The sequence below is a fragment of the Schistocerca piceifrons genome, chromosome X (assembly GCF_021461385.2).
Source record: "Schistocerca piceifrons isolate TAMUIC-IGC-003096 chromosome X, iqSchPice1.1, whole genome shotgun sequence".
Taxonomy (NCBI): domain Eukaryota; kingdom Metazoa; phylum Arthropoda; class Insecta; order Orthoptera; family Acrididae; genus Schistocerca; species Schistocerca piceifrons.
Genome location: NC_060149.1, coordinates 767,504,488 through 767,522,513, shown reverse-complemented (window position 1 = coordinate 767,522,513; position 18,026 = coordinate 767,504,488). Strand labels below are relative to the sequence as shown.

The following is an 18,026-nucleotide window of genomic DNA, read 5'->3' as shown; positions in this document are numbered from 1 at the left end:
TTGTCTGGCATGCGTGTTATTGGCCCCATAATTTTCAGTTAAACCTTAAACAGTGCCAGATATCTAGAGATATTTGACTCTTTCTATGCACAATTAACAGATGCAGAGAAGATGTATGCAGTGCTTCAAGAAGGTGGAGCAATCGCTCACGTATGTAATCAAATTTTATGGCCCACATCACCAATGTGACCCTTGAAGACATAGTTGTCTCTGGCTCCTAAGTCTCCAGGCTTAACATAGTGTGATTTTTATTTATGTGATACATTAAAACGCAAAGTAAATGTTCACACTCCTCGAACATTACTAGAGAAATTAACATCACGCCTGCAGAATTACAGCGTGTTGCTGGTAACGTCATGAGAGGAAGTCGCCTTGCCAAGATGCCCATGCCACGACTTCCAGCATCTCTTATGAACATGTAGAAGCTGACCTTGGGGAAGATCAGTATGGATTCCGTAGAAATGTTGGAACACGTGAGGCAATACTGACTCTAAGAATTATCTTAGAAGATAGATCAAGGAAAGGCAAACCCGCGTTTCTAGCATTTGTAGACTTAGAGAAAGCTTTTGACGATGTTGACTGGAATATTCTCTTTCAAATTCTGAAGGTGGCAGGGGTCAAAGGCTATTTACAATTTGTACAGAAACCAAATGGCAGTTTTAAGAGTCGAGGAGCACGAAGGGGAAGCAGTGGTTGAGAAGGGAGGGAGACAGGGTTGTAGCCTATCTTCGATATTCAGGCTGTATATTGACCAATCAGTAAAGGAAACAAAAGAAAAATTTGGAGAAGAAATAAAAACTTTGAGATTTGCCGACGACATTGTAATTCTTTCAGAGACAGCAAAGGACCTGGAAGAGCAGTTGAACGGAATGGACAGTGTCTTGAAAGGAGGATATAAGATGAACATCAAGAAAAGCAGAACGAGGATAATGGAATGTAGTCTAATTAAGTCGGGTGATGCTGAGGGCATTAGATTAGGAAATGAGACACTTTTCACGTCATATTTCCGCAAAATCCGGCCAGTCCGTACGCAGGAAGCATTTCCAACAGGATTGGCCAGATTTTGCGGAAATATGACGTGAAATGTGTATTTCGACCACCTTCTAAGATTAAGGCCCTGTTGGCGTCCGTAAAAGATGATCTTGGTTTGCGTAAGGCTGGGGTCTATCGTATTCCTTGTAGTTGTGGAATGTCATATATTGGTCCGACAATCAGGACTGTGGAAGACCGGTGTATTGAACATAAGCGTCACACACGCTTACAACAGCCGAGCAAATCCGCTATTGCAGAACACTGCCTTGACACCGGTCATCCTATGGAATACAACAACACGCAGATTCTGGCTTGCACGTCCAGCTATTGGGATAGTGTTATTGAGGAAGCTGTTGAAATCAGACTATCAAGCAACCTTATTAACAGAGATGGTGGATTTTGTTTAAATGCTGCTTGGAATCCGGCTCTGTCTCTCATCAAAACGCAGAGGGACAGGATTAGTGCTACCTCACCTGTTGATTAATAGTAACTATCGGTATTTCTGATGTTGGTTATCTTTGGTTGTGTTGCCACTTGTTCTGTGTGTGGTGTCTTCCTTGTTTCTCCTCTGTGAACCGAGGTATTAAATTTGCTTGCGCATTTTTTCTTCCTTGCATTTGTGCCTTGAGAATGGCAGGGTGTGTTCCTGTCGAAATATCGGCGGTGTTCGACGACGTCACCCGGCAGCAAACCCGTAAGTTATTTGAACAACATTACTGTTCGCAGTTCTTTTTAGTTAATTAATTGTTACTTCAATCTCGGGCGTAAGGTTTATTTGTTTTATGGGGGACGCCCTGTACAAAATTACTAAATTTGCTAAATCTATGTAGATAGCTGCACTTTTGAGCGGGGGGATTTTGGCCAGGGGCATACGATCCCCTCGGTTCGGCTCTGTTAGAAGAGTCTGCGCGTATTATGTGCAGTTTATAGAGAAGTTGTGCTAACCAAATGCGGCCTATACGATCGTTCAGTTGTTCGTTCATAGGGCAACGCGATCCCAATTCGCATTGAGCATTCCTGTTCTGCTTCGGTAACGAGTAGCGAGATGGTAAAGCTGTCGGGTCTGGCACGAACAGGCTGTAGCCGAGTGCAAATCGGCTGCGCAGCAGTAGCGGCAGCGGTGGGGTAATTACTTCGCGAGAGGCTAGTCCAGTCTGCGGAGACAGCGGCGGCGTGGGCAGCAGCGGCAGGAAGCGCCGCAATTGGCTCAATCTGGCTGCTGCGGCTGGTGGGCAGGTGCGCGGGAGGAAGGGGGGGGGGGGGCAGCATGTACCGGCGGGCTGCGCAGAGGTGGCTCAGTCGCGGCCGCGCCACCGCAAGCTCAGCCTGCAGCCATGGACAACGCCGACGCGCTCACAGAGGCGTAAGTCTCACCTGTTGCTGCTGCCGCCGCCGCTACCGCAGAGCGCCTGCCACTCCGCTTCCCTCGCAACAAGTCGCTAGCTACGGCGCTTCCCCCTTAATTGGATGACAGCGTACGCCACACTGGCAACAAACAGCATTGTCGCTGCTATCCGACCACATAGCGTAAGGAATTGTTTAAAAACGACAAAAGTTGATGCCTTTATTGAAAAATAGAACACTTCGATGTGATTGCATCAGTAGTGGCCGTCGTCGTGTTGATGCTGTATTGCTAATAATGTTAATACGATGGTCACTCCAAAAGAAATGCGCGCTATTTTTTTTAATCCATCTTTTATTCTACATGTTTGAAAGTTTTACAGTGTGTAGATACGTCCTTTAGGAACAATATTTTCATTTCTCCACATAATTTCCATCCCTCTCAACTGCCTTACGCCATCTTGGAACCAGCGCCTGTATACCCGCACGGTAAAATTCTGGACCAACCTGTAGGAGCCACTGTTTGGCAGCGTGCACAAGGGAGTCATCATCTTCAAACCTTGTTCCACGAAGAGAGACTTTCAGTTTCCCAAAGAGATGATAGTCACATGGAGCCAGGTCTGGACTGTAAAGCGGGTGTTTCAGTGTTGTCCATCCTAGTTTTGTGATCGCTTCCGTGGCTTTTTGACTGACATGTGGCCGTGCATTTTCGTGCAACAGCAAAACATCCTCGACTCAGTCGAGCTTGAAGTTTTTTCAGTGATGTCAAAAAAATGGTTCAAATGGCTCTGAGCACTATAGGAATTAACTTCTGAGGTCATCAGTCCCCTAGACCTTAGAACTACTTAAAACTAACTAACCTAAGGACATCACACATATCCATGACCGAGGCAGGATTCGAACCTGCGACCGTAACAGTCGCGCGGTTCCAGACTGTAGCGCCAAGAACCGCTCGGCCACCGCGGCCGGCTCAGTGTCGTCACAAATGCATCACAATTTATGGTGGTTCCACTTGGCATGATGTCCATAAGCAAGAGTCCTTCGGCATCGAAAAACAGCGTAGCCATAACTTTTCCAGCAGAAGGTGCGGTTTTGAATTTTTTTTTTTTTTTGATGAATCTGCATATCTCCATGATGCCACTCTATTGATTGCCGCTTCGTCTTTGGTGAAAAATGATAGAGCCATGTTTCATGACCTGTCACAATTCTTCCAAGTAATTCATCTCCACCATTCTCGTACTGTTTCAAAAGTTCGCTGCATACTGTTTTTCTTGTTTCTTTGTGAGCCACTGTCAACATCCTGGGAACCCACATGGCACAAACATTTTTTAACGCCAACACCTTCAGTATTCTGCAAACACTTCCTTCCCCTATCCAAACGTAGCGTGACAATTCGTTCACTGTGATGCGTCTGTCAGCAGTCACCATTTCGTTAACTCTCTTCACATTGTCCGGAGTGTGTGCAGTACGAGGCCTGCCGCTGCGAGGACAATCCTCAATATTTTCGTGCCCGCTTTCATATGTAACCTGCTTGCCCACCGACTAACTGTACTGCGATCGACAGCAGCATCTCCATACACCATTTTCAACCTCTTGTGGATGTTTCCCACTGTCTCGTTTTCCCGTTGCTTCTGACGAACGTCAAGTGTACCAGCCATCTTGAAGACATGCTGTGACGATACCACTCACGGGAACAGGTTGAACTAAGTTTGAAAACAAGCGGGAAGGATTTATCTACACACTGTAAAACATTCACACATGCTGAATGAAAACTGCATTTTTACAAAAATAGTGTGCATTTCTTTTGGAGTGGCCCTTGTATCATAGTGTGTCGAATGGTGGCAACTCCTTTAAGGGTAACAAACAACTACGAGTAGAATAGGTGAATAAAATGAAATTATTAGAAGGAAAATGAATGTGGGATTTAGGGAAATGGCGTCTTTTAGGTTCATTGGTTGGAAAAGAGAGATGTACTTATAATGATGTGGTGTGCCGCAGCTATCTTCGAGCTCACAGCCACAACGCGACCACGACATCTTTCCTCCAAAATGATAAACACCCTCTCGTTCCAGGCGTGCATGATTGCCAGTTAGAAAAGCGAGGAAGGTGATGATGTTAGACTTTTAACTAGATATCTACCTGTACTAGCCATCTGCACGTTTCCGAGCAAGAATAGCATCTTTAGAGTTCTACTGGTTATGGTCTTGGAGCTCTGTCGTGGTCATACAGTGAAACGTAGGATTTCTACTGCAACATTCAGGAGACATTCTGAATTATTCCCAGTTCCTTTCGCAAAATAAGCATCTACATCAGACGTTCTCGACTCGGCTACGGAATGATACGCTCCGTAGCATGAGAGAACATACACATTTCTCATCCATCGGAAATAAACCAATGCCTTATATTTGAAAATGACGTAGCTCGATTTCCCATAAAGCTTCTGAATGTATATTGCTGCAATATCTCGTTATTAATTACCTAAATTCTAAAGCATGTTTCTCGAGTCGCAGTTCCATTCTTGTTTTCTTTTCCTCCAACTTACTAGCAATCTTGTATAACTCTTTGGTATCTGATCTGGTGCAAAAGATTTAGTATGTCCAGATTAAGTACCCAAAATATTTATAAATAATTGAAGTAAGTGGAATGTGGAATAGAGAAATTTAAAACGTAGTGCAAATCTCAACAACTCGATGGTCACATGTTTCTCATGGCTATAACTTGGAGGGTTGTGGCGACCTTAATCGGTAAGAAGAGAGCTATCAATATCTAATTACTACGTAGAGATTCCACTGAAACCTTCTGTATATGAAATTGTTTAGATGAAAACTGGATATAAGAGGCTAGTTATGTGAAGGAAAATAAAATCGGAATCAGCATTGCGATAGATCACTTTTGTCACGATTACAGAACACCAGAATGTTTATACCAGGCGTAGTTCTCAACTACAGCATGGACACTCAAATATACGAATAAAAGGCGAACTTCTTTGGAACATTTCATTCTGCGTATAAAGGACGATAAATACTATTTTGCTCTTACCAAGTAACAAGAATTTGCTTATTTAAACATCTGACCCGAAAACCTGAACAATGCAACAGGCTCTTTCACGCACAAAGCGTTTTCTCACTAATGCCTTGCTTGCTATTCGTTTGCATTACCTTGTTATGTTATTGCCTCACAACTCACGAGTGAGGGACTTTAGTCGCTACTAGAAGTTTCCGCTCTTTGTCCAAAAAAAATTAAAAAGAAAATAAATAAACTGTAGTTAAAAATACAGATATTTAATTGGTATAAAAACTACAAATTAAGAAAATCTGAATTATGTCACTGTTGTAGTTTTTAAAGCGATACTGATGAACAATTGAGGCGAAAGTGGTAGACAAAACGCTGAAGTTGTCAGAAGAACTTGTACTTGCAATGGATGATCAGTGGGAGGGAAGATCAAGAACGTGTGTGGTGTGGAGTGTCATTGGAATTCGCGGACTGGGATGTGATGTGAAGGGTTCATCATTAGGCAGAAGTGAGAGCTGGGAACAAGTGTAACTGGTCGGAAGCAAGGCGTTGTTAATGGGGAGGAAGGAAAACGGCAGGAAGAGCAGGTAGGTAGGTAGGTCATAAGTGGGTTACATGTTATGGAAAAGGAGGTGCTAAGGTGGATTTCTGGTCTTCAAGTGTGGATTGCCTAAAAGTGCGTTGGGAGAAGAAAAGAAGTGTATGTGGGTGTTGTACAGGAAGGGGAGGGGTATGACTGGTATAGGTACAGTATCGTGTAAGCATTAGAAATTGGGGATAGAATGATGGGGTTGTTGGCAGTGATCCAGCGAAACCTGTAGAACTGCAGCAAATACTTAATGTGGTTCAGCAGGTTAGGCAATTCATGAACAAGTATTGGGGAGGGGGAAGGGATGCGGAGTGTTACACAAGGTGTGTGATGTTTAAGGATTTGAACGACGTGATGTAATTTTAGCGGAGAGGGCGATCGGACGACATTTGATCAGACGAGAATGGGTCCTTTCCAGGCTCTATGGGTATGGAGGAAGGTGGAGAAATGGAAACCCCATATTTGGCCGGTTAGTAGTTGTAATCTACGTGGGCTTACAGCTCGATGTCAGCTTACAATCGAGAGTGTATCTTAAGTATTTTAGAGCATTGGATAGAACGAATGAAAACTGAAAGATAGAAGTTACGGAGACGAAAAAGGCCGATGGTTCGTTTCGACAGTGAAAATTTGAACTGGAGTGCTCTCTAGAAGTTGGCGCTGAAGAAATGGGTGCGATTTCTGAAACGCAGAGTATCGTCAGCATACTGGAAGGTGTTGTAAGCTATGTCTGCAGGATAGGAGTGTGAAGAGGAGTACTTGCCTTGTATTAAAATACAAAGTATGTGGTATCTTTGGTGAAAAGGTAGGATGGATGATTGAACAGGAAGGTTGCTGCCTAAGTTGCCAGAAAGGAGGACATAAGATTGGGATAAACTGATCCAAATGAACGAGGGCAGAGGAGCCCGTAGAAACCTTTTGAAGGGAGAAAATCGTGGAAATCATAAATCAGAATGGCTTGACGGGGACTGAAAGCCCCCGCCTCGTGAATGCGAGCCAACTGCTTTCAGCAGTGAGCCACCTCGTTCAGTGTGATGACTGGGAACAGTGCTGTTTTGCAAGACGCGAAATGTGCCACATTACTCTATGAATCTAATTCGCAGCGAGTAGTGCCTTTCTCTGTGGCAAGCAGAAGTGCAAGTTCTCTACTTTTAAATGTGGGAAACACCATTCCGCTCCCTGTCTGCATGTAAATAACATGTATGATGGATCCATAGCCTCCAGGGATAACACCAAATGCGAACTCACCCGTTCATGTAGGAGACTAGTAAAGTTGTGGCGAGTCAGGTAAACTGCCCATATTTCCTGCAGGTAACGGTGTAATTGGTATACCACGCAAATACACACTGACGAGTCAATACATTAAGCTCTAAACAAAAAAAGACGACGCACCACGAGGGAATTATCTGAATGGGACGCAAGTACTTTACATACAAATAAATGGTCACAATATCAGAAAAAATGATCATTAATTCGAGACAAAGACTTTCACAAATTGAGAAAGTCAGTAACGCCGTGGTCCACCCCTGGCCCTTATGCGAGCAGTTTTTCGACTTGGTCTTGATTGATAGGGTTTTTGGATGTCCTCCAGAGGGATATCATACCACCTTCATGTTCCAACCGTTCTCAATCGGGGAGAGATCTGTTGACCTTACCGGCCAGTGTAGGGTGTGGCAAGCAACAGAAACTCTCGCTGTGTGCGAATGGGCATAACGTCGTTGAAATGTAGGTCGAAAATAGCTTGCCATGAAATGCAACAAAATTGAGTGTAGAATATCGTCCACGTACCGCTGTGCCGTAAGGGTGTCGCGGATGACAACCAAAGAGGTCCTGCTATGAAAAGAAATGTCATTAAAGACCATACTACTGTTTGCCGGGCATATGTCGGGCGACAGTAAGGGTGGTGTCTCCATGCTGCCTGGGGCATCTCCAGACACCCTTTCGGCCCGGTATCTCGTTAATGGGAGGAGAATTGGCTTTAGTGATGAGTTCCGCTTCAAACAGAGCCCTGATCACCAGCGAAGACATGCCTGCAGACGCCTGGACAGCGGCGGGATACCAATCCACTGCCGTCCGCTATACGGCCCGACAACCAGAAATGATTGTCCGGGGTGCCATTTCTCTTCATAGCAGGAACCTTATGGTTGCCATCCGCGACTCCCTTACAGCACAGCGGTACATCGACGATATTCTATGCCTCGTTTTTTCCCATTCACAGCAAGCCGTCTTGGGCTTACGTTTCAATTGGATAATGCCCTCCAGCACACGCCGAGACTTTCCATTGCTTGTCTTTGTCCTTGGCAGCAAGGTCGCTCGATATCTCCGTAATTCACGACGTTTAGAGTATTATGGACAGAGTCTTTCAAACCAGCTTAGGATTTTTACGATATAACGCGTCAGTTTAAGGGGGGTAGGACGTCAAACGGGTCGTCTTGGAGCAGGAGAGACACCACAGGACATTTTAATTTCCACTGTCTATAATTTTACCAATGAATTCACAAAACTTTGTCAGCATGACCAGGAAGGATTAAGGATTCACAATAATAGCAGTGGAAGTTCAAAAAAATAACAAATAAATTGTTTTTACACGTGAAGTTTCATCATTTTTTCACTTCTATTGGCTGCGTTTGTTGCTATAGGTACACGTTTCTTCATAAGTAAGAGAGATTCTTCGATGAATTTTGCACAGCGTACAAACCATACCTACAGGTGTATGAAACTTTAGAAATTATTTAATTTTTGAAAAAATGAATGTGCTGTTACATTTTAAACTTCATGTGTAGAAAAAACTCAAATTTTATAGTTAATTATCTCAATTTTTACCACAGTTTTTAATAGATTTAGAAAATTCTAGAGTTTCATACACCTGTAAGTATGGTTTGTATGCTGTGCAAAATTCATCGAAGTATCTCCCTTACTTATGAAGAAAAGCGTACCTATAGCAACAAATGCAGCCAATGGTAAGTGAAAAAAGGTGAAATACAAATGTAAAAAAAATAAATTATTTTCTTATATTTTTGAACTTACACCACTATAAGTGTAAATCCTGAATCCTTTCTTGTCATTCTGACAAAGTTTTATGAATTTATTTTTAAAAGTATAGACAGTGGAAATTAAACATTCCTGGGGTGTCCCTCCTGTTCCAAGTCGTCCCGTTTGACGTCCTACCCCACTTAACAGAATTTAGCACGATATCCCTCAGGAGCGCATCCAACAACTGTGTCAATCAGTGCCAAGCCGAAAAACTGCTTGCGTAAGGGCCAGATCTGGATCAGCATGTTAATGACTTTCTCAGTTTGTGCAGCTCTTTCTCTCGAATAAATCTTTCAATTTTTTATGAAACTGTAATCATTTGTTTGTCTATACACGCACATCACATCTACTGATTGCCGTACCATTCCGAGAATTCCTTCGTGGTGTGCGGCTTTATTTTTGTCTTAGAGTGTATACAAGTGGTGTGGACGAGGATGAAGAATCGTTCTAATGACGACAGGGGCCGCGGATGGGGATTTTGACGAGAGATTTTACGTAAGAGATTTTGACAAAGGGCGGGTAGTTGTGGCCCAGCGTCTGGGAATGAGAATGTGGTTGAAGAAATGTGAAACCACGAATAGGAGACATGATGTTGGCCGTCCACGCCTCATTACAGAACATGGAAGTCGGAGGCTGTGAAGGAGGAGAGACGGTAAACTGTGGCACATATGGCGACGGAGTACAATGCTGAAATACTTCAAATCACACTGCTCAGCGGACGTTTTTCAACATGGGGCTCTGCAGCAGCCGAGCGGTGTGGCCGCCTGGCTTGAGGCGCCATGTCAGGGATCGAGTGGCCCCTCCCGCCGGAGTTTCGAGTGCTCCCTCGGGCATGGGTGTGTGTGCTGTTCTTAGCTTAAGTTAGTTTGTGTAAGTCTAGGGACAGATGACCTTAGCAGTTTGGTCCCTTAGGAATTCACACACATTTGAACATTTTGCTCTGCAGCAGGTGTTGCCACGTTCACCCAGCGACATCACATTTACGCTTCCACTGGGCACGGGATCAACAAAATCGAACGCGGATCAATGTAAACATGTCACCTGGTCGGATTAATCGCGTTTCTTGTTACACCAGGTCGATGGGACTAACCTGGTACGCTGTCATCCAGTCTAGCAACTGCTCTAAATATGCTGCATGGGACGCAGGCCGTTGGGGCCACTATTATGCTATGAGGGGGGGCATACACCTGAGCTTCCATGTTACCAGTAGTAGGAATCGAGGGCTACGTGAACCTTATTGCAGACCACCTGCTTTCCTTGTACTTGGTGTTTTCCCCGATGGCGATGGTATCCCCTAGCAGGATTACTGTTCATGTCACTACAGTGGTTTGAGCAATTTGATGAACTCAACTTGAGGTCTTGGCCACCAAATTATTCACCTGATCTGAACCCGATGGAAAACATCTCGATACTATCGGCCGACGACTCCGCGCCTGCAAACCACTGGTCCCTAATCCACGGTAATTGTACGTAGACGTACCTCTGGAAATATACCAAGAGCGTGTAGAATACATGCCAAGCAGGATCGCTCCTGCATTGCGTTCCAAAAGTGAGAATAACCCGCTGTTAAGCAGGTGGTCACAATATTTTGGCCCATCAGTGTACTTGGACTCCTTATGAGCTTGTGTGCGGTGAATGGTCATCAATATAGGTTTTATGGGCTGACCACTGTTTTTTCAGCTGCCTTGCAGGGCTAGGTATACTACTCACCAATAATGGCGCACACCTCAGTTGCTAACCTCCTGCTATCTTCCAGAGACGTGATAACGACGGGTTGGTTTATTGTGTTTACACGATCCTCGATACAGGTTAACTACGGTACCCTCAAACACTTCACACGTTGACCGATTTGCGAAATCGAGGCGAGATCCTTCTATAGCTCTCACGCCCTATCTCTTTGTAGCTGTTTCAAATTATTTCTACGTGTATAAGAGATGACACCTTCAGCTCAAGTTATAAGTCTTCCGTTATTTGCAATCGATTTCGTTGCTAGGATACACCATCTTCAGGCAACTGAATATAGGAAATTTGCTCGCATATTTTGTCATAAATGTACAAAATTCAACTGTCGTCCCATGATCTATCGGAAGATGGAGGCCGTTGTTGTTGTTGTTGTTGTGGTTGTTGTGGCCTTCAGTCCGGAGACTGGTTTGATACAGCTCTCCACGTTACTCTATCCGGTGAAGCCTCTTCATCTGCAAGTAACTACTGCAACCTGCATTCTTCTGAATATGCTTAATGTATTTACCTCTTGGTCTCCCTCTAAAATTTCTACCCCCACCCCTCTTTCGTCCAGTACTAAACTGGTGATCCATTGATGTCTCAGAATGTGTCCTACCAACAGATCCCTTCATCTAGTCAGGTTGTCCCACAAATTTCTTTTCTCCCCAGTTCTGTTCAGTACCCCCTCATTAGTTAGATGATCTACTCATCTGATCTTCAGTATTCTTCTATAGCACCTCATTTCAAAAGCTTCTATTCTCTTCTTGTTTAAACTGTTTATCATCCCTTTCCACTTCCATACAAATACTTTCAGAGAAGACTTCCTGACCCTTAAATCTATAATCGATGTTAACAAATTCCTGTTCTTCAGAAAAGCTTTTCTTACACAAATAGCAAAACTCATCCACTACTTTAAATGTATCATTTCCTAATCTAATTCCGTTAGCATCACCTGATTTAATTCGATTACATTCAATTATCCTCGTTTTGCTTATGTTGATATTCATCTTATATCCTCCTTTCAAGACACTGTCCATACCATTCAACTGCTTTACCAAGTTACCAAGTCCTTTAATTTCCCTGACAGAGTTACAAAGTCATCGGCAAACCTGAAAGTTTTTATTTCTTCTCCCTGGACTTTGATTCCTACTCCAAAGTTCTCTTTGGTTTTCTTCACTGCTGGCTGAATATACAGATTGAACAACATCGGGGATAGGCTACAACCCTGTCTAACTCTCTTCTCAACCACTGCTACCCTTTCATGGCCATCGACTCTTACAACTGCTATCTGGTTTCTGTTCAAATTGTAAATAGCCTTTCGCTCCCCGTATTTTACCCCTCAGCCGGCCGCGGTGGCCGAGCGGTTCTAGGCGCCTCAGGCCGGAACCGCGCGACTGCTAAGGTCGCAGGTTAGAATCCTGCCTCGGGCATGGATGAGTGTGATGTCCTTAGGTTAGTTAGGTTTAAGTAGTTCTAAGTTCTAGGGGACTGATGACCACAGATGTTAAGTCCGATAGTGCTCAGAGCCATTTACCCATCCCACCTTTAAAATTTGAAAGAGAGTATTCCAGTCAACATTGTCAAAAGCTTCCTCTGAGTCTGCAGATTCTATAAAAGTAGGTTTGCCTTTCGTTAATGTACCTTCTAGGGGAAGCCTTAGGGTCAGTACTGCCTTGCGTGTTCTTACATTTCTCCGGGATCCAAACTGATCTTCCCCGAGGTTGGCTTCTACCAGTTCAAATTCTACTGTTCAAATGTGTTTGAATTCCTAAGGGACCAAACTGCTGAGGTCATCGGTCCCTAGACTTACACACTATTTAAACTAACTTATCCTGATAACAACACACACACCCATGCTAAAGGGAGGACTCGAACCTCCGGCAGGAGGGGCCGCGCAATCTGTGACATGGCGCCTGTAACCGTGCGGCCACTCAGCGCAGCCATTCTGCTGTAAAAACATTCGTGTTAGCATTTTGTAACCGTGACTTATTAAACTGACAGTTCGGTAATTTTTACACCTGCCAGGTCCTTCTTTCTTTGGAAGGAATTATTATATTGTTCTTGAAGTGTGAGGGTATTTCGCCTGTCTCACACATCTTGGTCACCAGATGGAAGAGTTTTATCATGGCTGGCTCTCATACGGCTATTGGTACTTCTAACGGAGTGTTGTCTACTCCTAGTGCCTTGATTCGACTTAGGTCTTTCAGTGTATATCTCCCGTCTGATCTACGTCCTCTATCATTTCCATAATATTGCCCTCAAATACATCTCCCTTGTATAGACCCTCTATATGCTTCTTACACATTTCTGCTTTCCATTCTTTGCTCAGGACTGGTTTTCAATCTGAGCTCTTGATATTGATATAGGTGGTTCTCTTTTCTCCAAAGTTCTCTTCCATTTTCCTGTAGGTGACATGTATCTTCCTCCTGGCGATGTACAGAGAACAAATTAATTGTTTTTCCCCATCACACTGGAACATTCACTGTTACTGACTAATTGATCCCTTCACTACGGTATATAGAGCTGTGTAGTGATACGCTACGAATACCGCTTGCCACAAATAAAATTTTGGCGTAGTCTTTTGAATGAGCACAACAGATAGTAAATTAATTACCCGCTCCAGACATCACGCTAACGTCGTGAAACGCCGCTTATAGTCTTGATAATGGTTTCATTTCGGCGGGAAAGAGAGTTCACAAGTCTCCTCAGGTGCGCCATATCCAGCTGCAGTAGTTAATTGATGATTAGATTCCGTGCAGTTACCAGGCTGCGTGGATATTGAATCCTAAGATTCACCCGCTGTGCCGTGTAGTCCCAGCCATTTTCTGTAGGATTAAGAAAGGGTGATTTAGAGGACCAGCAGAAGTAATTAGGATCCTTGAGAATTCATCAAACCAGGAACGTATGCGTGCAGACCTGTGAATACTGTTATTCTCCTCTTGGAAATCTAGAGTTCAGCAGCATATTCTTCATGAAGATGTAAAAGACAGGGTGACACTTGGTCGCTGAGAACGTTGAAATAAATATCCTGGTTCATGTTCTCGGTAACCTGAGTGATTGGGCCCAATTCATGATACTGAAACACCCCCAAAAATCACATAATCACCTCTGGCATAAACTACATTGTGATCAAAAATATCCGGACACCTGGCTGAAAATGACTTACAAGTTCATGGAGCCCTCTGTTGGTAATGCTGGAATTCAGTATGGTATTGGGCCACCCTTAGCCTTGACGACAACTTCCACTCTCGCAGGCATACGTTCAATAAGGTGCTGGGGAATGGCAGCCCATTCTTGACGGAGTGCTGCACTGAGGAGAGGTGTCGATGTCGGTCGGTGAGGGCTGACACGAAGTAGACGTTCCAAAACATCCCGAAGGTGTTCTATAGGATTCAGGTCAGGACTTTGTGCTGGCCAGCCCATTACAGGGATGTTATTGTCGTGTAACTACTTCGCCATAGGCCGTACGTTATGAACAGGTGCTCAGTCATGTTGAAAGATGCAATCGCCATCCCTGAATTGCTCTTAAAGATGCTTAAAACATCAATGTAGGCTTGTGCTGTGATAGTGCCACGCAAAACAACAAGGGGTGCAAGCTGCCCCCCCCCCCCCCTAATGAAAAACACGAGCACACCATACCACCACGGCCTCCGAATTTGCTGTTGGCACTACACACTATGGCAAATGGCGTTCATCGGGCATTCGCCATACCCACTCCCTGCCATCAGATCGCCTCATTGTGTACCGTGATTCGTCACTCCACAAAAGTTTTTCCGCAGTTCAATCGTTCAATGTTTACCCTCCCCACACCAAGCAAGGCGTCGCTTGGCATTTACTGGCGTGATGTGTGCCTTATGAGCAGCCACTCGACCATGAAATCCAAGTTTACTCACTTCCCGCCTAGCTGTCATAGTACTTGCTGTGGATCCTGATGCAGTTTGGAATTCCTGTGTGATGGTCTGGATAGATGTCTGCCTATTACACATTACTGTCTTCTTCAACTGTCGGCAATCTTTGTCAGCCAACAGATGAGGTCAGCCTGTACGCTTTTGTGCTGTAAGTGCCCCTTCACGTTTCCACTTCACTATCACATCGGAAACAGTGGACCTAGGGATGTTTAGAAGTGTGGAAATCTCGCGTACAGACGTATGACACAAGTGACACCCAATCACCTGACCGCGTTCGAAGTCCGTGAGTTCCGCGTGCGCCCCATTCTGCTCTCTCACGATGTCTAATGACTACTGAGGTCACTGTTATGGAGTACCTGGCAGTAGGTGGCAGCACAATGCACCTAATATGAAAATCGTATGTTTTTGTGGGTATCTGGATACTTTTGATCACACAGTGTACATCTTCCACACACTTTGGATTAAAGACGTCATGGGGCCGCCGGTACACTGGACGCCTTTTATAAATTGAAAAGAGGCAAAATCGCACTTCGAAGGACGCAGCTAACCTTCTCCAGTTGGCTAGTGTCCAGTTTCTGTGTCGCGTGATTCGCTGAAGGCTTTATGTGCTGCTGTGAGAAACGGCCTTTTGAGAGGTACTCGTCTCCAAATGTGTATTGCATACAATGCCTTTTGCAACGTTCGCTTGGAGATTGGTTGAGCTGGATGTGTATTTGCTGACAGCAGCAATTCTTGTCCGGAGTGGAACTGTCTGTCATTGACAAGCCGTGAGTCTAGTCTCTGGTCTCTGTTGGGTAAGATCTTTTACTATCACTGTTCACAATCCGTGTTACTCGGCTGCAAGTGACGCGCATAATTCCTTGGAGATAAGTAGGACACCAAACATCAGGCAATTTCATGCTCTTTGTAATCAGAGGCACGTCCAAACACGATAGTTCCTTTGTGCTACTCTGTCACGTCTCCACCTCGATCCACCTTCCCGCTCATTACCCATCAATCGGACTGATAGGCCGGCCTCTGTGGCCGAGCGGTTCTAGGAGCTACAGTATGGAACCACGCGACCGCTACGGTCGCAGGTTCGAATCCTGCCTCGGGCATGGGTACGTGTGATGTCATTAGGTTAGTTAAGTAGTTCTATGTTCTATGGGACTGATGACCTCAGAAGTTAAGCCCCTTAGTGTTCAGAGCCATTTTGAACCATTCTGACTAGTACGGATACACCACTTCACTGCCATTACTTACCTCAGCCGTGGGACTACTGTGACCGCTAGGTACCAGTTATACATCATCTACAATGCTCCAAAGCGACAACTGGGGCCTTTTGACATTAATACTAATATTTTGTCCGGTGAGCTTATATTTATGAATGAACAGACGGATGAAATCGAGAATGATTGGGATTTAATGTCGGGTCGATCATGACGTCTTTAGAGACGAAGTATGACAACGGGAAATCGGCTGTAATCTCCTAAAAGGAACCATTTTCCGTCATCCTCGAATTTGTTTTAGAAAATCATGAAAAACCCAAATGTAGATGGTCGGATGGGAATTCTAGCCACACTCCTTCATATTATGTGACTAAATGCTTTAACCACAGCAACATCTCTCTTGTAGTTCAGTGGTCCTCAGTGTAAATGAAAACTGGAGAGAAAACACTCTCGTATGTAGTTTCGGCATTATCACCATGAAAAGTCTATGGACTACTACTTAAACTGAAGCAACGAAGTTAGCTATTCCTCCTTCGCTTCTCTACGTGCAAGTATGAACGAAGAAAGCAGCTTCAGATTGAACGTTTCGTTGATAGTTTAGTCATCAGTCTCTTAGTTATGTAGGCACGATGAAGGAAAACGGCTGTCACCTTACTGAAGCAACGACCTAGCATTCACCTGAAGCAGCTTAGATAAGACACTGTAGGCTTAAATCGGGATGGCTATACAAAGCTTTCAACCCTGTCCCTTGAGAATACGAATCCATTCCGAATAAAAACCACATCCCTAACTGACTAAATATGTCGTACTCACCATACGACGAATCCGATTTGTGACAAGTTAACTCAATTCTGCAGATTATTTTCAGTTACTAATATTTTTATTTGCAATCTGTTGCACTGCGAAAATAGACTGGAATAAAAATATTAGAATAATAATTCAGTTGTTACGGATTTATTTCCTTTTGATTTCATGTATAGCTTTATTTCACTTGGCAGTTTTGTGTACGTGTTGGTTACGACATAGTGTGGGCACTCCTAATAACTCATACACGTTACGAGGTACTAAACGAAGCGCAGTATGCAAAAAGGCAAGTATTTTACTAATATCCAGTTACAGACCGAAGGAACTATTAGTTTTTAAATGCAACAACGCACTTCTAAAAGGCTTACGTGAGCTGCTGGAATGAGAGTCGCAGTGGTAATCTGCAGTCAACCAGTTAACGAAAGTAACCGAAAAATATTGTAAACGTGAGGAACAACACGTAGATTCTCTCACCGTTACGCCATGTTTAGATCGTTATAGAGGTTATTTACAGCACATCTTGGTTATTTTTATGAAACATTTTGCTGAGCGATCACTGGATCGTTCCACTATTCTTTTCAAGAGTCTGTAATGCCCTTACTAAGTGCCGATAGGTGGGGCTAGGTGGGAGTGTGGGTCAGCCAGGGAGCATGTCTAGACAGTCTGTTCGTTTGCCATAAACTCTGTGGCACAGTGTTCAACGCAGCTGCCTAGTAAGCGGGTGGTCCCGGGTTCGAGTCCCAGTCCGGCACTTATTTCCACTAGTCGCCACTGATTCTGCATGAACTCCCGATACAGCTGATATTATTGATTCCTTTCCTTTCCTTTCCTTTCCTATCTTCCCCCTCCACCTACAACTTAGGCAACATGTATCACAGCTGCGAAATGCGCATGGTGTCTGTTCTTTCAAACATGGGCGAAAGAACGGACACTACGTATTCATACAATAAAAGAAGTGCATTGTCAGTTTAAAAGACCCAGCGTAAGTCCATTACCCCAGTAAAAAGAAAAATTTCTAGTATTAACTATACATCAAAGTATTACACATTTTGTAATCTTTGTTACGATAAATCTAACTATTTATGAATTGCCAGTGACGCGTTGCATAGCACATTCAGAATGCAGCCGTAGAAACTTGTAGTCTTCCTATGTCCTCAATCAGCAGGGCGGTGCGGTTTGGAATCGTGCATCTTTTGGATTCATACGCTTCTTTCACCTTCCCAAGAGGTACATGGTGGTGAATTATACTGATGGCAATCGTCCAATCCTTGAGAATCTTTTGTTAGCACCTTTCAGCAGCCAGTCTGGATTTTACCATCAATTCCAGTGTATAATTTTTTGAGCGTAATTCCATCATCTGCACCGGCCGGGGTGGCCGAG

The 18,026-nt window shown here is 44.1% G+C and overlaps 1 protein-coding gene across 2 annotated transcripts in view; it reads left to right on the top strand.

The window, feature by feature from the left end:
* The first annotated feature begins 2,342 nt into the window (after positions 1 to 2,342).
* Positions 2,343 to 18,026, top strand: part of LOC124721299 (excitatory amino acid transporter 1) — a 700,822-nt gene continuing 685,138 nt past the window's right edge. For both annotated transcript variants that reach the window (XM_047246208.1, XM_047246207.1), the window contains exon 1: positions 2,343 to 2,395. In XM_047246208.1, coding sequence (XP_047102164.1) covers positions 2,367 to 2,395 — 29 coding nt within the window. In that variant the 5' untranslated portion in view covers positions 2,343 to 2,366. The remainder of the gene's footprint in view (positions 2,396 to 18,026) is intronic.